Below are 20674 nucleotides of genomic sequence, written 5' to 3'. Positions count from 1 at the left end.
CCACATCGCTCAAAAACATTTTTATTAAGGGGTCAAAATTAACTCTTACTAAATCAGACAAATTTGCTGGGAATAAAATGCCCAAATACTTAACGCCCTGTTTGGGCCACTGGAAGGTGCCCATCTGAAAAGCCTTTACTGGGCAATATGCTGTCAGAGCCAAAGCTTCGGATTTAGTCCAATTGACTCTGTATCCTGAGAACTTAGAAAAGGAATTAATAATTCTGTGGAGGCAAGGCATTGATATAGTGGGGTCAGAGACGAATAATAAAATATCATCTGCGTAAAGCAAAAGCTTATGCGCCATACCTCCCGCCACCACCCCTGGAAAATCATCTTCCTTTCTTGTCGCGGCTGCTAATGGTTCCAGGGCAAACATACACTTTGTTAGTATTTGGTAGCATTGCCTTTAAATTGTTTAACTTGGATCAAATATTTTGGGTAGCCTTCCGCAAGCTTCTTACAATAAGTTGCTGGAATTTTGGCCCATTCCTCCAGACAGAACTGGTGTAACTGAGTCAGGTTTGTAGGCCTCCTTGCTCACACGCGCTTTTTCAGTTCTGCCCACAAATTTTCTATCAGATTGAGGTCAGGGCTTTGTGATGGCCAATCCAATACCTTGACTTTGTTTTCCTTAAGCCATTTTGCCACAACTTTGGAGGTATGCTTGGGGTCATTGTCCATTTGGAAGACACATTTGCGACCGAGCTTTAACTTCCTGTCTGATGTCTTGAGATGCTGCTTCAATATATCCACATAATTTTCCTTCCTCATGATGCCATGTATTTTGTGAAGTGCACCAGTCCCTCCTGCAGCAAATCACCCCCACAACATGATGCTGCCACCCCCATGCTTCACGGTTGGAATGTTGTTCTTCGGCTTGCAAGCCTCACTCTTTTTCCACCAAACATAACGATGGTCATTTTGGCCAAACAGTTCAATTTTTGTTTCATCAGACTAGAGGAAATTTCTCCAAAAAGTAAGATCTTTGTCCCAGGTGCATTTGCAAACTGTAGTCTGGCTTTTTTATGGCAGTTTTGGAGCAGTGGCTTCTTCCTTGCTGAGCAGCCTTTCAGGTTATTTCGTATTAGGACTCGTTTTACTGTGGATATAGATACTTGACTACCTGTTTCCTCCAGCATCTTCACAAGGTCCTTTGCTGTTGTTCTGGGATTGATTTGCACTTTTTATAGCAAACTACATTCATCTTTAGGAGACTGAATGTGTCTCCTTCCCGAGTCGTATGATGGCTGTGTGGTCCCATGGTGTTTATACTTGCGTACTATTGTTTTTACAGATGAACGTGGTACCATCAGGTGTTTGGAAATTGCTCCCAAGGATGAACCAGACTTGTGGAGGTCCACATTTTTTTTTTTCTGAGGTCTTGGCTGATTTCTTTTGATTTTCCTATGATGTCAAGCAAAGAGGCACTGAGATTGAAGGTACGCCTTAAAATACATCCACAGGTACACCTCCAATTCAGTACACCTTCTATCAGAAGCTAATTGGTAGTTTGATGGTAGTCTTAACAAAAAAAAAAAAATTAAAATTCAAATAATATTACTAAATTCAATGTTTTTTGTTTTATGCAAAATGGCCAAATTATTTTCTAAGAAAGAGTTTGAGACATATCAACTAAATTTTTTGAAACAAATAGGCGGTATACAGTCAGCAGGACGCTTGTATTCATTCATTATCGTGAATGATAAATTAAAAAGTGTGTGAACAGCGACACCTGCTGGTGATGAACAGACAGTGACTGAAACATCATCAAGACTTTTATTTATCCCACATGAAACAAATCTAACAGGCCTTTATATCAAACGATGTTCCCCATACTGTTAATAACTAAACTACAAAACATTTAAATCATGAATATTTACCTCTTAAAATAAAGTGACAGCATGTACTTGTCTGAACTATTTTGTGACGGCAGCGTTTTCTTTACTAACATTTGGAATTGTATTTCTTCTCATATTGTCTTTAACCCCACACATGCAAATGCAACATCCAAAAGTACTAAAACTGTTTTTAATGTGGAACATTTTAATTAATGTACCTTTGAGTCTACACATTAAAGACATAATACAAACATTACACATTAGTTTTAACAAATTAACTGCATTGAAAAACATCTGAAGTAGTTAAAACTATATTTTGCAGAATATTTCATTTCTCATAATTTCATGTAAAATCAGCAGTACACTCTATACATTAAACTACATCTAACACATTAAAGGAATAAATGAAACAACACATTAAATTACATGTCCCAGCTTGAACATTTCATACAGTAGAAATACTGGCAAGAACAAAAACCTGATTTAAATCCACATGATGAACAAGTGTTCACCCTGAGAACTGTGGATGAAGCTTTTTCATATGAGTCTGTAGATGACTTGATTGGATGAAACTCTTCCCACATGGAGGGCAGTGGTACGGTTTCTCTCCAGTGTGGATCTTCTCATGTCTTTTCAGGTGAGATGAAAGAGTGAATCTCTTGTCACAGTGTGAACACTTGTAAGGTTTTTCTCCAGTGTGAATTCTCTGGTGCTCTTTCAATCTACCAGCTGTGGTAAAAGTCTTTTCACACTGAAAGCACACATGGTTTTTCATACCGGTGTGTGTATTCTGGTGCTGTTTCAAACCGCTCTGCATTGCAAAATTCTTTCCACAATCAGAACACACATATGGCTTCTCCTTTGTATGAACTTTCAGGTGTTTCTTCAGGGCTAATTCTACTTTAAAATATTTACCACACTGATCACAGTTAAATGGTCTTTCTCCAGTGTGAGAGAACAGATGATCACGGAGACATTTTGACCATGTGAAACTCTTTCCACACTGATCACATGTGTGTGGCTTCTCTCCAGTGTGGATTCTCATGTGTCCATCGAGCACTACTTTTTGTGTAAAGCTCCTTCCACACAGATCACATGTGAACGGCTTCTCTCCAGTGTGGATTCTCATGTGTCCATCGAGTGCTCCTTTTTGTGCAAAACTCCTTCCACACTGATCACATGTGTACGGCTTCTTTTCAGCGTGAATTATTATGTGTTTCTTAAGGATTGCTTTACTTGTGAAACTCTTTCCACACTGATCACACGTGTAAGGCTTTACTCCAGTATGAATTATTATATGCGTCTTAAAGTTCTTTTTATATGCAAAACTCTTTCCACACTGATCACATGTGTAAGGCTTTACTCCAGTATGAATTCTTTTGTGTGTCTTAAAGTTATTTTTATATGCAAAACTCTTTCCACACTTATCACATGTGTAAGGCTTTACTCCAGTGTGGATTCTCATGTGCTCTTTAAAGTGTCTTTTATATCTGAATCTCTTTCCACACTGATCACATGTGTACGGCTTCTCTCCAGTGTGGATTCTCATGTGTTCTTCAAGGTGTCCTGTACGTATGAAACTCTTTCCACACTGACTGCAGGTGAAAGACTTTTTGGCTTCTGTTCTGTCAGTGTTTTTCTGCATGAACTTGTTTTCAGTCTGTGAAAGTATTTCCAGCTCTTGACTTTCCTCCTTCACTTCCATCAGGTCTACAATGAACATATGAAATCATCAAAAATTTAATTCAAATGAAGACAAATGTGCAAATACACAAAAGTGAAGCAACAGATTCAAGTATCTACTTTCATACTATTGTTGATGTGCTAAAGATTAATCCTGTTATTTTAATATAAAGTCTGGTTATTTGTTATTTGACAGCTCAGATAACAACCACCAAATATGAGACCTTAATGTATCTCAGAATCATTAATGAAGAATCAAGAATGAACACCAACCTATTAGTTCCTCAGTATCTTCATGTTTAATTCTGGAGACTTCTGGATCACTCATGATCTCACTCTCCTCTTTCACAAACTCCATCGTTACTGATTTTAGTTGTTCGGTTTGTTTGGATGCAGATCTTTTCTTGTAGACTGATGGGAATATTCACAGCATTTATGAGTGGATTACTGTATGATTGTTTTATTGCAAAGTTAATAAATATAATAATAATAATAATAATAATCTATAAAATGCTCTTTATAATTAATCAGAAAAATCATCCAGGCGGTTGCAGCGGTTTCATCACCACTGCTGCAGTCGAGTTTCAAATATAGCTGCTGTGGGAGTGACAGCAAATTTGGCATTGGTGTTGGCGATTTTGATTTATCCCAATGACTAGAGTCTTTTCAATCTGTTCACCAAAAATATAGGTTTGCATTCATTCACCGATTCATTCATGACAGCTTCTGCACATTACGTATTGTGCCAGTAGATGGTGACAAAACAGCATCATTTTACATTTTTAATGAGTAATTGAACCTAAAGCAGAGTCATTCACCACCTAAACAAGTCTATTTATAATTTATTACAATTTGCGTGTCTATAAATCTACTAAGACACATCAGCACTGCAGAATGTTTAAACATCAAAAATTAATGCATTGCAAAAGATAAAACTGTATTTAATAGCAAAAAAAAAACAATGGCTGTTTGTGGCAGCGGGGGCGTGGTCAAGCATCTCTCCGGAGAGAGAGAAAGCGTTAAGGGCGCTTACACCTGAGCTAAATTATGTCTAACACCTGTCTCTAATTTCAGTGAGCATGGGGAGAGCGGCATAAAAGAGCCACACTGCCAGTAGACGAGAGAGAGAGATTGGCACAAGGAAGGCCACGGCGTCATATGTTGTTATGTAGATAATGTAATGAAGTGGGACTATCTAAATAACTATTTGTTTATGAAACTGTGGAGTGTGTTGAACTGTAGACGACAGGGTGCTCAATTAAACGCCTACCTGAACCACAAAACCTTGCTTCTTGCCTCCTCCTTCCACTGAGAAGTGTGACACTGGTGCTGAAACCCGGGATTAGTTTGAAGATGGACGGAAGTCGCACTGTAGAGTTCTCCCAGTTGGCCGAGATCCTCCAAGCCCTCGCTGGCTTACATCGGAGCCACCAGCAAACCCCGCTTGAACTCCGGCAAGATCAGAATCGCCGGTTTGTGGAACTCCAACACGCTCAAGCAGAGGAACGGCAGGCGATCCAGAGCCTCCTCAGCCAGGAGGCGTCCCCAGCCGCGACCCTGGACACCCACACGCCCTTGCCCCCGCCTGCGTTACAGAAGATGGGGATGGCGGACGACCCCGAGGTGTTCCTGGACTTATTTGAACGCACCGCCGAGATCTGGGGCTGGCTGCTCGGCCAGTGGGCGGCCCGACTTATTCCGCTGTTGTCCGGGGAAGCCCAGCTCGCGGCTCAACAACTGCCGGCGATGAGCCTCTTGGCTTATGGTGATTTTAAAAAAGCTATCCTACAACGGGTTGGGCAGAGTCTGGAGGAGAGTCGTCAACTCCGACCGTCCATTTGCCTTTGCCCAACGGCTCCACGACGCTTGCTGAAGATGGTTGCTAGCGGGGGACCGCAGCGTCGACGGGATCATCGACCAGGTGGTACTGGAGCAACTAATACATCGACTGCCAAAGGGGATGGTGGAGTGGGTCCAGTGCCACCGCCCGGCGTCTCTGGAGGAAGCCGTCCGGCTTGCGGAAGACCACATGGCGGCAATCCTGAGGGCGGAAGAGCCCTCCTACTCTCTCTCTCCTCCCCCTGTCTCATTCCCCTCCCCTCTCTCCTCTCGTTCTGCTCTCTCCCCAGGGCCCGTTCCTGCCCCATGCAGACGAGGAGGACTTCAGCCACCGAGACCACCTCCCCGGGTGTGAGAGGCGACACCTTCCCCTACCCCGATGCCCCGCCGCCCTCCCTCTCGGGGGGGGGGCGTCCGCCGACGCAAGTGCGGGCGTAGCGCCTGGGCCAGCCTGCTGGAGGTGCGGGGACCCGGACCAATTCCGGGATCAGTGCCCTCTGATGGAGCTGGGGACGGTGGTGTGGGTCTCGGACCTCCCGCAGGCTGCCCCCGACCGGGCCAGAGCGTATCGGATACCGGTAAGTGTCAAGGGGGGTACTCACCAAGCATTGGTGGACACCGGGTAAAATCAAACCACTATCCACCAACGCTTGGTCTAACCCGAGGCTTTGGGCACAGCTAAAATGGTGAGGGTGAAATGTGTGCACGGGGATATTCACAAGTATCCGGTGGTGACCCTGACGATTAAATTCCGGGGGAAAAAGCATAGAGGGGAGGCCGCGGTTAGTTCCCGCCTCACCCATCTGCTGATTTTGGGACTGATTGGCCTGACTTTAGAGTTTTATTAAAGGGAATTTGTGCGGATGTGTCCTGTATGAAATTAGGGACATGTGCAATGAGCGATGCTCTGGCAAGGGAGGCGGAGCCGTCCTCGACAGCTCCACGTCATAATGACGAGAGAGGGGGAGAGGCTGCAGCCCCTCCCCTTCTCAGGGAATTCCCTGAGGGGGATTTCCCTTTGGAGCAGTCACAAGACGAAACCCTCAAACAGGCCTTCGACCAAGTGAGAGTCATCGATGGTCAACGACTCCAGCCTGACATCGCCCTTTCATACCCCTATTTTGCGATTATAAATGAGCGGTTGTATAGAGTGACACAGGATGCTCAGACTAAAGAGGATACAACCCAACTTTTGATTCCACGGAGCCGTCGGGAAATGGTATTCTAGGTGGCTCATTATAATCCCATGGCGGGTCACATAGGAGAAAGGAAAACACTGAACCATCTAATAGCCCGGGCATTGGCGGCGATGTCCACAGGTGTTGTGCGGCATGCCGCGAATGCCAGCTGGTTAACCCACGACCACCCTAAAAGCGCCATTGCGCCCTCTTCCCTTGATCGAGGTTCCCTTTGAGAGATTTGGAATGGACCTCGTCAGAACATTAGAACGGTCAGCACGCGGACATCGCTTTGTGTTGGTCCTAGTGGACTATGCAATGCGATATCCGGAAGCAGTGCCTCTTCGCAACATCTCAGTATGCAGTGTTGCGGAGGCACTCTTCAAAATAATCTCCCGGGTGGGGATTCAGAAAGAAATCCTCACCGATCAGGGCACAACGTTTATGTCACGGACACTAAGCGAGCTGTACGAATTGTTGAGCATTAAATCAATTCGCACCAGCGTGTACCATCCTCAAACGGATGGCCTGGTGGAACGATTTAATAAAACCCTCAAAAACATGATTCGTAAGTTCATGCACGACAGTGCTAGAAATTGGGATAAATGGCTCGACCCCCTGTTATTTGCAGTACGAGAGGTCCCGCAAGCCTCCACTGGCTTCTCCCCATTCGAGCTGCTGTATGGGCGACGCCCTCGCAGTGTGCTTGATGTATTGTGAGAGGCCTGGGAGGAGGGATCTTCAAATAGTAAGAATGAAATTCAATACGTTCTTGATCTTAGAGCAAAACTCCACACCTTGGGGCACTAACACAGGAGAATTTGCTCCAAGCTCAAGAACGACAGTGCCGACTGTATGACGGGAACTCAGTTAAGGGATTTTGCACCGAGAGATAAAGTGCTTGTATTGCTTCCCACATCGAGCTCTAAATTACTCGCCAAGTGGCAAGGACCCTTTGAGGTCACACGACAAGTGGGAGATCTTGATTATGAGGTTAAACAAACCGATAGAGGGGGCGCGCGTCAAATATACCACCTCAATCTCCTGAAATTGTGGAGGGAGGCGGTCCCTGTGACGTTGGCTACGGTAGTTCCCGAGAAGGCGGAGCTCGGACCGGAGGTGAGTTCAAACAGTTCACCCCGGTCACTTGCGGAGACCGCCTCTCACCGAGTCAACTCGCGGAGGTTGCTAGGTTGCAACAGGAGTTTGCGGATGTGTTTTCCCCTCTACCGGGGCGTAAAAAAACCTCATTCACCACCACATCGAGACCGAGCCGGGGGTTGTGGTACGTAGCCGCCTCTACCGATTACCCGAAAACAAGAAGAAAATCATTCGGGAAGAATTGGATGCAATGCTCAATATGGGGGTAATAGAAGAATCCCACAGCGATTGGTCCAGCCCAGTTGTTCTAGTGCCTAAGAACGACGGGTCTGTACGGTTCTGTGTGGATTATAGGAAAGTCAACGCGGTGTCTAAATTTGATGCATATCCAATGCCTCGCGTTGATGAGTTGCTCGATCGGTTGGGCACTGCTTGATTTTATTCGACATTGGATTTGACTAAGGGTTATTGGCAGATCCCCTTGACACCAATTTCCCGTGAAAAAAAACGCCTTCTCCACACCGTTTGGATTACACCAGTTTGTGACACTTCCGTTCGGTTTGCTTGGGGCCCCGGCTACGTTTCAGCATCTCATGGACTTCAGACCGCACTCAGCTTACACCGCTGCCTATTTAGATGACATCATCATTTACAGCAATGATTGCCAGCGGCACATGCAACATCTGAGGGCGGTACTGAGATCGCTGCACCGAGCGGGACTCGCAGCAAACCCAAAGAAGTGCGCAATTGGGTGTGTGAAAGTACGGTATCTGGGGTTCCACTTGGGCCACGGGCAGGTGCATCCCCAAATTGACAAGACAGCGGCGATTGCGACCCGCCCGAGGCCCAAGACCAAAAAGGGGGTGAGACAGTTCCTGGGGCTGGCTGGCTATTATAGAAGATTCGTGCCTAATTATTCGGATGTCACCAGCCCACTGACTGATCTCACTAAAAAGGGAGCTCCAGACCCGGTCTAGTGGACGGAGCAGTGTCAGCGGGCGTTCACGTAAGTTAAAGCCGCACTTTGCGGGGGGCCGCTTTTACATTCACCAGACTTCTCTCTCCCTTTCGTTTTACAGACAAATGCTTCAGACAGGGGGCTGGGTGCCATGCTCTCGCAGGTGGTGGAGGGGGAGGAGCGTTCGGTGCTGTACATTAGACGTAAACTCCGCAAACTCTCGTTGAGGGCCTTCACCCTCTGTTCCGATCACGCCCCGCTCCAGTGGCTCCACCGCATGAAAGATACCAATGCGCGGATCACCCGTTGGTATCTGGCTCTTCAGCCATTTAAGTTCAAGGTGGTCCACAGACCGGGGGTGCAGATGGCTGTCACTGACTTCCTTTCCAGGAATGGGGGGGGAGTGGTAGGCAGGCCGGATGCTTCCCCGGCCTGAGTCGGGTGGTGGGGATATGTGGCAGCGGGGGCGTGGTCAAGCATCTCTCCAGAGAGAGAGAAAGTGGTAAGGGCCCTTACACCTGAGCTAAATTATGTCTAACACCTGTCTCTAATTTCAGTGAGCACGGGGAGAGCGGCATAAAAGAGCCACACTGCCAGTAGATGAGAGAGAGAGATTGGCACAAGGAAGGCCACAGCGTCATATGTTGTTATGTAGATAGTCCCACTTCATTACATTATCTAAATAACTATTTGTTTGTGAAACTGTGGAGTGTGTGGAACTGTAGATGACAGGGTGCTCAATTAAACGCCTACCTGAACAAGAAAACCTTGCTTCTTGCTTCCTCCTTCCACTGAGAAGTGTGACACTGTTGTAAACAAAAATCTAGAGAACTAGAGCAAACAGAAACATAAAGATTATATTTTCACTGCCCTCCCATTCACCACTATAGAAGTTTACTCTGCTATTAGGACTGCACAATTAATAAAACAATAATCGAGTTTTCAATTTTAGCTGCTGCAATTCAGTCATCATGAAAAATGTTGTGGCAGGGTGAGCAAGAGACAGACACAGTGGGTGTAGTGTAATGCCTCGGAGAGGCATTTATTGGAAATAATAATAAATATTATTATTTAATAAAAAATAAGTCCATAAAGGGGAATAATCAAGTGTCCAAGCAGAATAGTGTTCATAACAAAGGGGTAATCTGGCATCCTCATGGTGAGACGGGGCTCCGTGAAGGGTGAGGTAGTGTCTTTGGAATTGCCCAGGCATGAGCTGGGTCTGTCGGCCACACACGCTCCCCTCCAGGGTCCACAGTGCGAGGGGCGGCGGCATCCTTGGTGGCCTGATTTCCCAGGCCCGTGGCAGGTGAGAGGGGAAGGCGGCCTGGCCTCTAGCTCATCGGCCGTGATGTGTGCAGTTCTGTCCGGGGGTCTGAGGAGTGGGTCCGGTGGCGCATCATCTCGTCTGAACACTCCCAGCTCTGGTCCTGGGCATGCGAGGATGCCAGTGTGTGCACACATGGAGATTTGAAGCCAGCTCCCCAAGAAGAGGTGCGCTCTGCATTTTAAAGACAGATGAAACATTATTCACATCAGGTGTGCTTCAGTCACTGCTGTCAGAATGAGGCTTATTAATTATGCAACTCTTCTCGCTCTCCTGCCCAACTCCTGTCATGAGCCTAGCTGAAGGGCAGCCCTAAGAGGTGGGGCGATGATGACGAGCCGGAGGGGCGGATCATTCCGCCACACTGTCAAGTTACAGCACTCCATTTAGATCTGCTCCCACTGCGTCAAAATATTCTATTTAAAACGTATTTCCTGTCCGTTGTGTGTATTCATGCAATGGCAAATCAGAGAAGTTTAAATGAGTCCATCATAACAGTAAAGACAACCAAACTCCTTACTGTTCTGGATTTGTAGTTCACATATAGAATGTGGCAAGATGATGTGCACACATAGTAAATATTTTACTTTAAATGTACATTTATTAACCATTTACAGTTAATTCATCTAATCTATATTAATCAAAATAATAGTGACCATTAGAATAACGAGAATTCATTGACAGTTATGATTTTTGTGATGATCGTGCAGTCCTACCTGCTACCCAGCAAACGGAGACATCCCCTGGATGTTCGCCAATGTTCACATCTTGGCATTTGGTCATTTTTCTAACGTTCGCTGCAGGACGTTCCCATGACATTTTGGACGTTCGCAACAGGTTCCATTTTCGTTCGGCCAAAACGTTCTGAAAATGACGTTCTGGGGACATCAGGGAATGTCCATGTTTCATCTGTAATGTTTCATGTTTCATCTTTGGTCCCACAACATTCTGAAAATGACGCTCTGGGGACATCGGCGAACGTCCCCATTTTGTCCCAAATAGAACATTCATCTTTGGTCCCACAATGAACGTTTTCACAACATTCAAATAATGAATGTGCAAATAATTCCAGGCATGTGCATTCAAAGATGCGTGGTTAGAAAAATCAGGCTGCGCGCATTCAGTGCTCAGCACTCTGCTGATGATGAGATTTGCGTCCTGTGAGTGTCCGCATCTGACCGAAGTATACTTTGGGCTTAAAGGAATAGTTCACCCAAAAATTTTAATGTACTCACCTTTAAAAGTTAAAAACCTTTTTAATTATCTAATTATTTTTAACACAAACCTATCAGTTTCCTTCAGAATACATTAACTGATCAACTGGAGTCATGTGGATTACTTGTATGTATAGTAGATTTTTATATATCAAATGTAGAAAAGTACTAATATAGAATAGCCTGGACTTTGTGTGACAAAGGAGAGGGCATATGAGGTAACTAAAGGTGCTTATGCTGTAAGAAACACACTGTGCACTCAGCTGTAGCAGAGACAATGATACAATGAGACAAGAAAACTCTGGGAAACAGAGCAAACTTTTAAGATTAACACAACCAGTAAACAAAAGTAACTATATTATGCTCAGATTGTGATTTCTTATTTACTCAGAATGTATACTTTCATGATAAATGAATTTAAAAAGTTATTTTTTCTTGGATTAAAAGCCAGGTTCCCACCATTAAACAAGAGGTCAGAGGCTCTGTGAAATAATGGTGGGAAACAGAATCCATTGGATACCAAAAATATTAAGAGGGAGTACACATGAGGTAATGCTAGATAACGACTGTATAAAAAAGGAGGGTTTTGACCAAGAGAGTCAGATCTCAGCTGGCATCTCGGGTTTGTTGGTTTGTTCAATAAACTCTAATCTATGGCACCTGGAACTCCTGACTTCAAGAGTTTTCTTACAGAGAGGGGAGAAAAGTCTTCCACGCTCCACAACATAAAATTGGCGACCATGAAGGGACTGGCACAGGGCCAAGGGGAGCCGCTGTGGGCTTACTTGCACTGACTGCACAAACTCACTGGACATTAAAACATCTAACTCATTAAAACCTCATATGGGGCTCCAGTAAATGTAGTGCACTACGTTTAGGAGCAAGTTTGGTTATTAGCAATAATTAATAATTATCAAAGATAATTATTAATTATTAAAATCAATAGAACATTGATGAGAATCAATGTTAGCTTTTTCTAATCCTTTAAATCAACAATTATCAAAGATAATCGTTAATTGTTAACATCGATGAAACATTAATTAATATTAACACTAGCTTATTGATCATTCAAATTCAACAATCATCAAAAAGATAATTATCAATTATGAAAAATCAATAGAATATTAATAAGGATTAACATTGACGGGGCACCACCCTGGAATCAGGGACTAATAACCAGATAGTATAACAGTCTCAATATTAGATTGTTTTCTTAGGAAAATTGACATCCGAAGAATATTGATTTTCGGGAAAAAATCAATGAATGAAGGCTTGAATCCGAGCACTGACATCCCGTCAGCATGACACAGGTGTATGCAAAACAAACAAAAACACTTCTCTTTGTAATATAACAAAGTTTATTTATGCAGTAATATCAATTAATAAATAATACAATGCAGTCAATAAACTTCCGACTAACAACTACAAACTAAACAGTGACATGATTAGATATGGAAACTAAAATAATCCTATAACACATAAAGTGTGTGTGTGACAGTGTGTGTGTGTGGAGGGATGCGCACAAAATGGTGGACGTGACTCTCGTGGAGAGTATGTCACGCGAGACTTCCGGCCAGGGAATATGGCCGCGAATGTGGGCGGAGAGAAACCAGTCAATGGTAGCTTAGGGACAAAGCTGAGCTTTATCATGAAGCTATCTACTAGCCAAAAATGTGTGCCAGTATGTTTGTGAGGGGTCACGCATGCGTGCGTGGTTAGTACGAGAGAGAGAAAGAATTAAGTGACGGCCCTAAAGCCGATTTTGCGATCGTGGGGAGAAAGCAGCTGTTAGTTTATCACTCAGAGACGCGGTGGACGGCTTGTAAACAGTCCCGCGTTCTTTGATTCTTTAATGGATAAACTCAGTTTGCCGGTCTCACCCGCAATGGCGGAAATGCACAACAGCCCAATGTGGTTGGACTACAATACAGCAAATCAAATTCGTGATAATTAATACCCTGAGTCTTAATAATGAGCGGACATGGCGGTCCGTAAACTGTACAAGCAATAACCTTGATACACAAGAACAACACACTATAATATTCTATCTCTGCCCAGACGTAAACCTCTTACTTGAATCGTATGAGGACATAGAATGTGTGTTCTTCCGTCCTTTAACTCAGACTCGGTTCCTCAAGGCTCGGGTGATGACGGGAGGCCGTTTTCTCGCTCTGTCGGCGGGCGGTACGGCTGCTGATTCTCGGCGGGCTGGCGGGGAAATCAGCGTCGTTGACTTAATTGAAGAGGGAAGAGAAAACTTTTCACTTCTGCAGGCAAACGGATGAAGATGCGGACTGCTCGGCGGTCTCCTTCGGATCCGTTAGAGTGTTCGGTGGAACACAGAGTAATCTCAACTCATCCAGCGAGATGGAGATTGTATGGCCACAGTTTCACGTCGGACGTTACTTCCTAGTGCCACGAGGTTGCACCTGAGAGCAGCGATGAGCTGCGTCTACACACGGTGAGCAAAGTTGCTGGAAGCAAATCCCGGAAGCATTTCAGAGGTATTTCTACTCCTGATGATGTCATGGTTGAGGTGCGTTCTGTCGTGTGCCTCATCCAATAGGAGTTGAGAGTTTGAACCTATAGTGAGCAAGGCTTCGTGGGATTTGTAGTCTGTTTTGGACTCCCTTTGTTTGATTTTGGCGCAATTTTTATCAGTAAAATGTATGACGTGGTGTGTGGGGGACTGAGTTAGGTTTTATGACTGTGTTAGGCCTGCCTTTGTCTTCTATCTGAATACACGAGGCCCAACAGTAGCAGAAATACAACCAGAATGGAAATTAGTGATCTGTAAATGAGTTCAATTTTAGCATTGTTATTTCACTTTATTTGGACAATTTTAATAGATTGTTGAATTTTGAATAATGCTTTTTGAATGTAACCATTTTTGAACTGTCTCCATATTTAAGTAGTTGTAGATGGTTCCATGGCTGTGATGGTTCTCTGGTGATAGATACTCCCTGAAAAGAAAATATCTGCTTACTGATACCAAATTATTAAGGATTGGCCAAGAGGACTGAACGGTATCGAGACCAGTGGCAAGAGGTGATGACCCAATGACGGGTAAGACTCTCCAATGGCAACCTAAGGCAGGGCATCACCACCCTGGAAACCTGACCAAGAAGGTTTGATATGGCTTTAAGGAAGTGATGAATGCTCTTATGTCAGAAGCAACAACAGGGAGGTCTAGAAGAGACCTGCCCGAAAATTGAGTTCCACTCAACCCGACTGCATTTTAATAACTGCTTTACTAAAACAACTTATCACTGTGTTAAATACCAAGCATTCTGTCGCTGTGACATCAGGGGATCATACCCTGTGTAGAAGATTATTTATAGATTGGTTTTAGGGGTAAAGTTTTGAGAACCACTGCAGACAAAGGAGTGCCTGACTTATTAAAGAAGTATTAAACAAACCTGGGAATGTTTGTATGATAATTAATTCAGATTGGAAGATGATTTATAACTTTTACTTATGCTTTTATTTGAACTCATGCACATTTTAATAGTAATGAAGAATGGAAAAAACATGGTGGTGACTAAAGATTAAGATTGCTTGTTTGTTTATAAAATCTAAATGGAATTGTTTAAGAAATAGGGTGCACGGCTGGCTAAAATTGGTATAATGATTGAAACAACAATTCTTGTGAGAGGAATAATATTCTGTTGTGTGGTACCATTGATCAAATCATTCTTGATCCGAGCTATAACGAAACAGATGACACTGATCAATGTGAATGGTCCAATGCAATACAATGACAATTACCCTGGATGGACAGAAAGACCAAATTGGGAGGAAATTGATTCCTCCAATGAAGATATGTATGAGGAAATGAATGATGTGTTAAATATTTAATCATTCTTTTATTGATTTAATACTCTGATTTACTCTGATGCAGTCTGAAACTATGGAAAACAGCTTAGCTTGCAGTTTCTCTCTGTGTAAGGCCTTTCTGTATCAAGGGAAAATTAGCTGATGTGATACAGACAGTGAGAGACCTTGGGAAACAGGAGGAGATGGGATGTATGTGATAAGCGGAGTAGGGAGTTTTAAGATAAGGAACACCTGTGGCAGTTTACCTCCTCTAAGGAGAATTACAGCCTTTCTGTGAATGACCCTTTCTGTGTATGACCCTGAAAAAATTTGTGTATTGATACTAAAGGGATGATCTAATGTTTTTAATTAGAACAAAGCCAGGCTCTGCCTGGCACCTGCCTGAAGGAGGCAGAGGACCCATGTGTGTTAATTAGTGCTAGAAATGAGATGAAATGAATGTATGTGGGTGTACACACATTTCCTATCTTGCAAGAATGTGTATATCCAATGACTGTAATAAGGGAAATCATTTAATATACTAATTAAGTAAGCATATGAGGTGATTACAGTGTGCTTTATGCATATAAAATGAAATAGTCATGCTGTTGCCATCATTGAAGCAAGTTGGGTCAGGATGACCAGCTGAAAGAGAGAAGGTGGAACAAAAAATGTATAAATGTGTAACAGCCAGCAGAGATGTAAATGGTATATGGCGATCACACAGCACTCCTTACTATTCTAATCTCAGATGCGTGGGGGAGGTGATTAGAAAAATAAAATGACAGGGATATTGGTCCCCAAAATTGTACAATAAAAGAAGCCCCATTTGCAACAGCCACAAAGCCCTGGGGAAGGATGCCTTTTAAATTGAGAAAACCAAACTCTAGTTTTTCCTAGGATAAGAACATTTGAGGAACAAACAGTAGCCATAGCGGACTATTTTGGATCTGTGGAGGAAGACAATTGCGGGCTACATTACCCAAAGTTGTACCAGAGTAAGATTAGTGCAAGAAATAACAATATTAGACTGGAACCTAAAAGAATCTGAAAACTTGGATGAACCTAGAGAAACTGTAAAAAATAAATAAATAAAAAAAAATAAAAGAGCATACCAGCCAGACCCTGATGTTTATTTAGATGCAATTGGTCAACCAAGAGGAATACCACAAGAATTTAAGGCCAGAGATGAAATAAAATCAGGCATTGAGTCTATAACTGTATGGATAACACCAAATAAAAATGCAGAATGGATAAATTAGATTTATTATAATCAGTAGAGATTCATTAATTGCACAGATGAAGCATTGAAGGCCTTAGGTGAACAGTTAGCTGCAACAAGCAAAATGACATGGCAAAATAGGCCCTAGACTGGCTATTGGCAGAAAAGGTTTGTGTAATATTTGGAGCTGACTGTTGTACTTATAACCCAAAAAATACAGCTCCTGATGGTTCCTTTACCATAGCCATGAAAAAGCTGAAAAACTTGTGAGAAGAAGTGATTTCGAATGCTGGGAGAGATCAACATATTGGCAAATGGTTTGACAACCTATTTGGATTGAGGCGAGTCACTATGCCACCACGAGGACTTATAGTGCATTGGGAATTGGGCATGCAGGGGAGAAAAAGAAGAAGAAACAAGATAGAAAGCCGAAAGAAAAGGAAGACAGGAAAAGGAAGACAGCTGATAACCCATTAATCAGAAGTTTAATAAACAGTATATATAGTTGAGAAATATAAGTTTGTATCCCCTTTTGTCTCATAAATGTTCACATTCCTTTCATATTTTTTACAAATTCTTCAGAATCTACATTAGATATTGCCGTAGTCTTTCTTTACTGTGACTAGATTACCCAGACACAGAGACTACAAGAGTGCAAATTGAATGAAATCCCAGATGCAGTTTATTGTGCTACTCCAATCCCAATCAATAATTACCAGAAGAAGAAAAAACTGGTATACGTGACTTTTAATTATACAGAAGACCGAAATACACATGGGACTCTTATTTTGAAATGTCTGCACTCCCAGTTGTGAGTTCACTGACGGCTGATTCGCTGAGAAAGTGAATCTGATTCAAACTGCTAACCTGAGCTCCTGAGTTCAAACCCTCAGCTCTTTTTGGGCGATTCGTGAAAAAGAACTGGTTCAAAAGATTAATTTATTCACGACTCTCTCGCGCTGGGTTTTTTGTTGTGTGCGGTGCAGCGAGCTCATCAGAAACAGAACGGGTGAAAAACGTTTTAGTAAAACCAGAGGAACCACAAAATTGTGATTTTCGTTACCTTAGTTTTCATTGTCCTGTATTATTATTGTGGTTTCACTACAAATATGGTTACTATAGTAAAACCATGATACATTTTGTGGTTATGGTTTCACTACAAATACCACAGTTTAATAGTTGAAGAGGGAGCACAAAACGTATTATTCAATTACTTATTTTTAAACACAATTCACAATCGTATTTTATCAAACTACACATTGATGACTGTAAGACATTATAGATATTACAGTTTCATTTTCTGTTAATGCATGATTTTCTGTAAAGCTGCTTTGAAACGATGCGTGTTGTGAAAGGCGCAATACAAATAAAAATGACTTGACTTATTGCAAGGGACTGGGACAAAAAAAATTGTAATAAAAAATTCGTCCCTGTACTCTCAGAGAGGCTCAGTATGTTCCAAACCTGTATGTCTTTAGTGGAAGATATTGAAATATTCAGTCTCAGTCACCATTCACTTTTAAAGAGAGATTAAAAAAAGATGCAATAAAATTGAATGTTGACTCGGTCCCTTCTGCCTTTTGCATTCCACAGAATAAGAAATGTCATAAACGTTCAGAACAACAAGAGGGTGTGTACAGTATATGATGCTAGATTAAATTTGGGGGGGGCGGTGAACTCATTAAATCTGTAACTCTGAGACTTGTTAAATTAGCCTGTAGTTTGTTTATTATTATACATTCACCTGTGATTGACATAATTACAATGATAAAACTGCATCGATGACACATTCCTACATAAAAAGAAAACAATGTTGAACATGTATTGTGATCTGTGATATAACTATTTTCAGTAATCTATCTTCTTATAAAAGCGTGATTGAATCCCTATTATGTTAAATAAACTAATTTACGAACCTGTTATGAAAGTCACTGAGATGATCTACGAAGAACGTCACGAACATCAAGATGAAATCCAGATAAACCCGTAATCCATATAAGAAGAATAACTCCATTATTCTTTAGTCCAACTCCAAACATGTCCCCATCCTCCAACTGGCATCGCCTGCAAGTAGGTGTGTCTTTAAGGCCAAGTCTATACAATCTAGAGGGAATCCAATAAAAATGATGCAGAATCTTAAATTGAATGAACCGCACCCTTGCATCCCTAGACATAGACTTAACATATTTAAAAATCCTACCCCATTCTCCATCTTCCAGTACTATATTCAAGTCTCTCTCCGATAACTTCTTAAGAGATGTTAAAACCCCATCCCATAGACTCTGAATTAGCCAGGAGTAGTACGCTGAAGCTTCATGACCTTTTCTAAAAGCAGCAAGCACCATCTCAAGAGTATCTGCCGCTTTAGGGGACTGCGCACTATACCCAAAGTTGGTACAGAGTAGATGGCACAGCTGTAAGTACCTGAAGAATTGAGATCTGGGAATCCCAAACCACTGTATTATATTTTCTAAAGGATCTCTATCTTCATACAGGTCACCCAGCATATCAACACCCTTCTCAATCCATTCTGTCCAGCAGAAAGGGGACTTATTCATGCATATTTTAGGGTTCAACCAAATACTTGCGGCAACGTTCATGTAAATGTCCGAATTAAACACGCGGGAAAGTTTTGTCCACATTAAATGCATGTGTGAGATAACGGGATGTGTCTTTACTTCTCCAGGCAGCTTGATAGAAAGACTTTGCAATGGCAAGATAAGGGCAAGGACCTCCTGTTTGATAAAGAGCCAGGGAGAGGCTCTCTCAGGTGGAAGTGACCAATGTGCCAAATGTCTGAGTCCAAAAGCATAATAGTAAAACAAAATCTTGGGGAGACCTAACCCACCTTGTCAATTGGCCTATGTAACTTACAGGAATGCAACCGAGGGCGTTTACCATTCCAAATAAAGGATTTAGCTATACTATCAAATTGTTTAAAATAAAAGAGGGGAACTTCAACAGGGAGAGAATGTAGCAGGTATTTGAATTTTGGAATACAATTCATATTTATAACATTAACCTTCCCAGTCATAGATAAATGTAATGAAGCCCACCTGCCCACATCGCTCAAAAACCTTTTTATTAATGAACTCAAGCTAAATCGGACAAATTTGCTGGGAATAAAATGCCTAAATACTTAATGCCCTGTTTGGGCCACTGGAAGGCGCCCAGCTGAAAAGCCGTTACTGGGCAATATGCTGTCAAGAGTCAAAGCTTCGGATATAGTCCAATTGACTCTGTATCCTGAGAACTTAGAAAAGGAATTTATAATTCTGTGGAAGCAAGGCATTGATATATTAGGGTCGGAGACGAATAATAAAATATCATCTGCGTAAAGCAAAAGCTTATGCGCCATACCTCCCGCCACCACCCCTGGAAAATCATCTTCCTTTCTTATCACGGCTGCTAATGGTTCCAGGGCAAACATACACTTTGTTAGTATTTGGTAGCATTGCCTTTAAATTGTTTAACTTGGGTCAAACATTTTAGGTAGCCTTCCACAATCTTCTTACAATAAGTTGCTGGAATTTTGTCCCATTCCTCCAGACAGAACTGGTGTAACTGAGTCAGGTTTGTAGGCCTCCTTGCTCGCACAAGTTTTTTCAGTTCTGCCCACAAAATTGAGGTCAGGGCTTTGTGATGGCCACTCCAATACCTTGACTTTGTTTTCCTTAAGCCATTTTGCCACAACTTTGGAGGTATTCTTGGAGTCATTGTCCATTTGGAAGACCCATTTGCGACCGAGCTTTAACTTCCTGTCTGATGTCTTGAGATGTTGCTTCAATATATCCACATAATTTTCCTTCCTCATGATGCCATCTATTTTGTGAAATGCACCAGTCCCTCCTGCAGCAAATCACCCCCACAACATGATGTTGCCACCCACATGCTTCACAATTGGGATGGTGTTCTTCGGCTTGCAAGCCTCACCCTTTTTCCTCCAAACATAACGATGGTCATTATGGCCAAACAGTTCAATTTTTGTTTCATCAGACTAGAGGAAATTTCTCCAAAAAGTAAGATCTTTGTCCCATGTGCACTTGCAAACTGTAGTCTGGCTTTTTTATGGCAGTTTTGGAGCAGTGGATTCTTCCTTGCTGAGTCGACGTCGATATAGGACAATTTTTACTGTGGATATAGATACCTGACTACCTGTTTCCTCCAGCATCGTCACAAGGTCCTTTGCTGTTGTTCTGGGATTGATTTGCACCAAACTACGCTCATCTCTAGGAGACAGAGTGTGTCTCCTTCCTGACTTGTATGATGGCTGCGTGGTCCCATGGTGTTTATACTTGCGTACTATTTTTTTTACAGATGAACGTGGTACCTTCAGGTGTTTGGAAATTGCTCCCAATGATGAACCAGATTCACAAGGTCCAAAAATTGTCTAACGTCTTGGCTGATTTCTTTTGATTTTCCCATGATGTCTTGCAAAGAGGCACTGAGTTTGAAGGTAGGCCTTAAAATACATCCACAGGTACTCCTCCAATTC

General features: G+C 42.6%; 1 protein-coding gene across 1 annotated transcript in view; it reads right to left on the bottom strand.

Moving 5' to 3' along the window:
* LOC127438049 (zinc finger protein 431-like) overlaps window positions 1–20674 on the bottom strand; it is a 102979-nt gene that overhangs the window by 55806 nt on the left and 26499 nt on the right. The window contains exons 5-6 of the mRNA XM_051693335.1: window positions 2354–3551; window positions 2060–2067 (exon numbers count right to left, since the gene is read on the bottom strand). Of these exons, the coding sequence (XP_051549295.1) occupies window positions 2060–2067; window positions 2354–3551 (1206 nt within the window). The remainder of the gene's footprint in view (window positions 1–2059; window positions 2068–2353; window positions 3552–20674) is intronic.

Source organism: Myxocyprinus asiaticus, chromosome 49, assembly GCF_019703515.2.
Source record: "Myxocyprinus asiaticus isolate MX2 ecotype Aquarium Trade chromosome 49, UBuf_Myxa_2, whole genome shotgun sequence".
In the NCBI taxonomy this organism is placed as follows: Eukaryota; Metazoa; Chordata; class Actinopteri; order Cypriniformes; family Catostomidae; genus Myxocyprinus; species Myxocyprinus asiaticus.
This window is presented reverse-complemented; position numbering and strand designations above follow the sequence as displayed.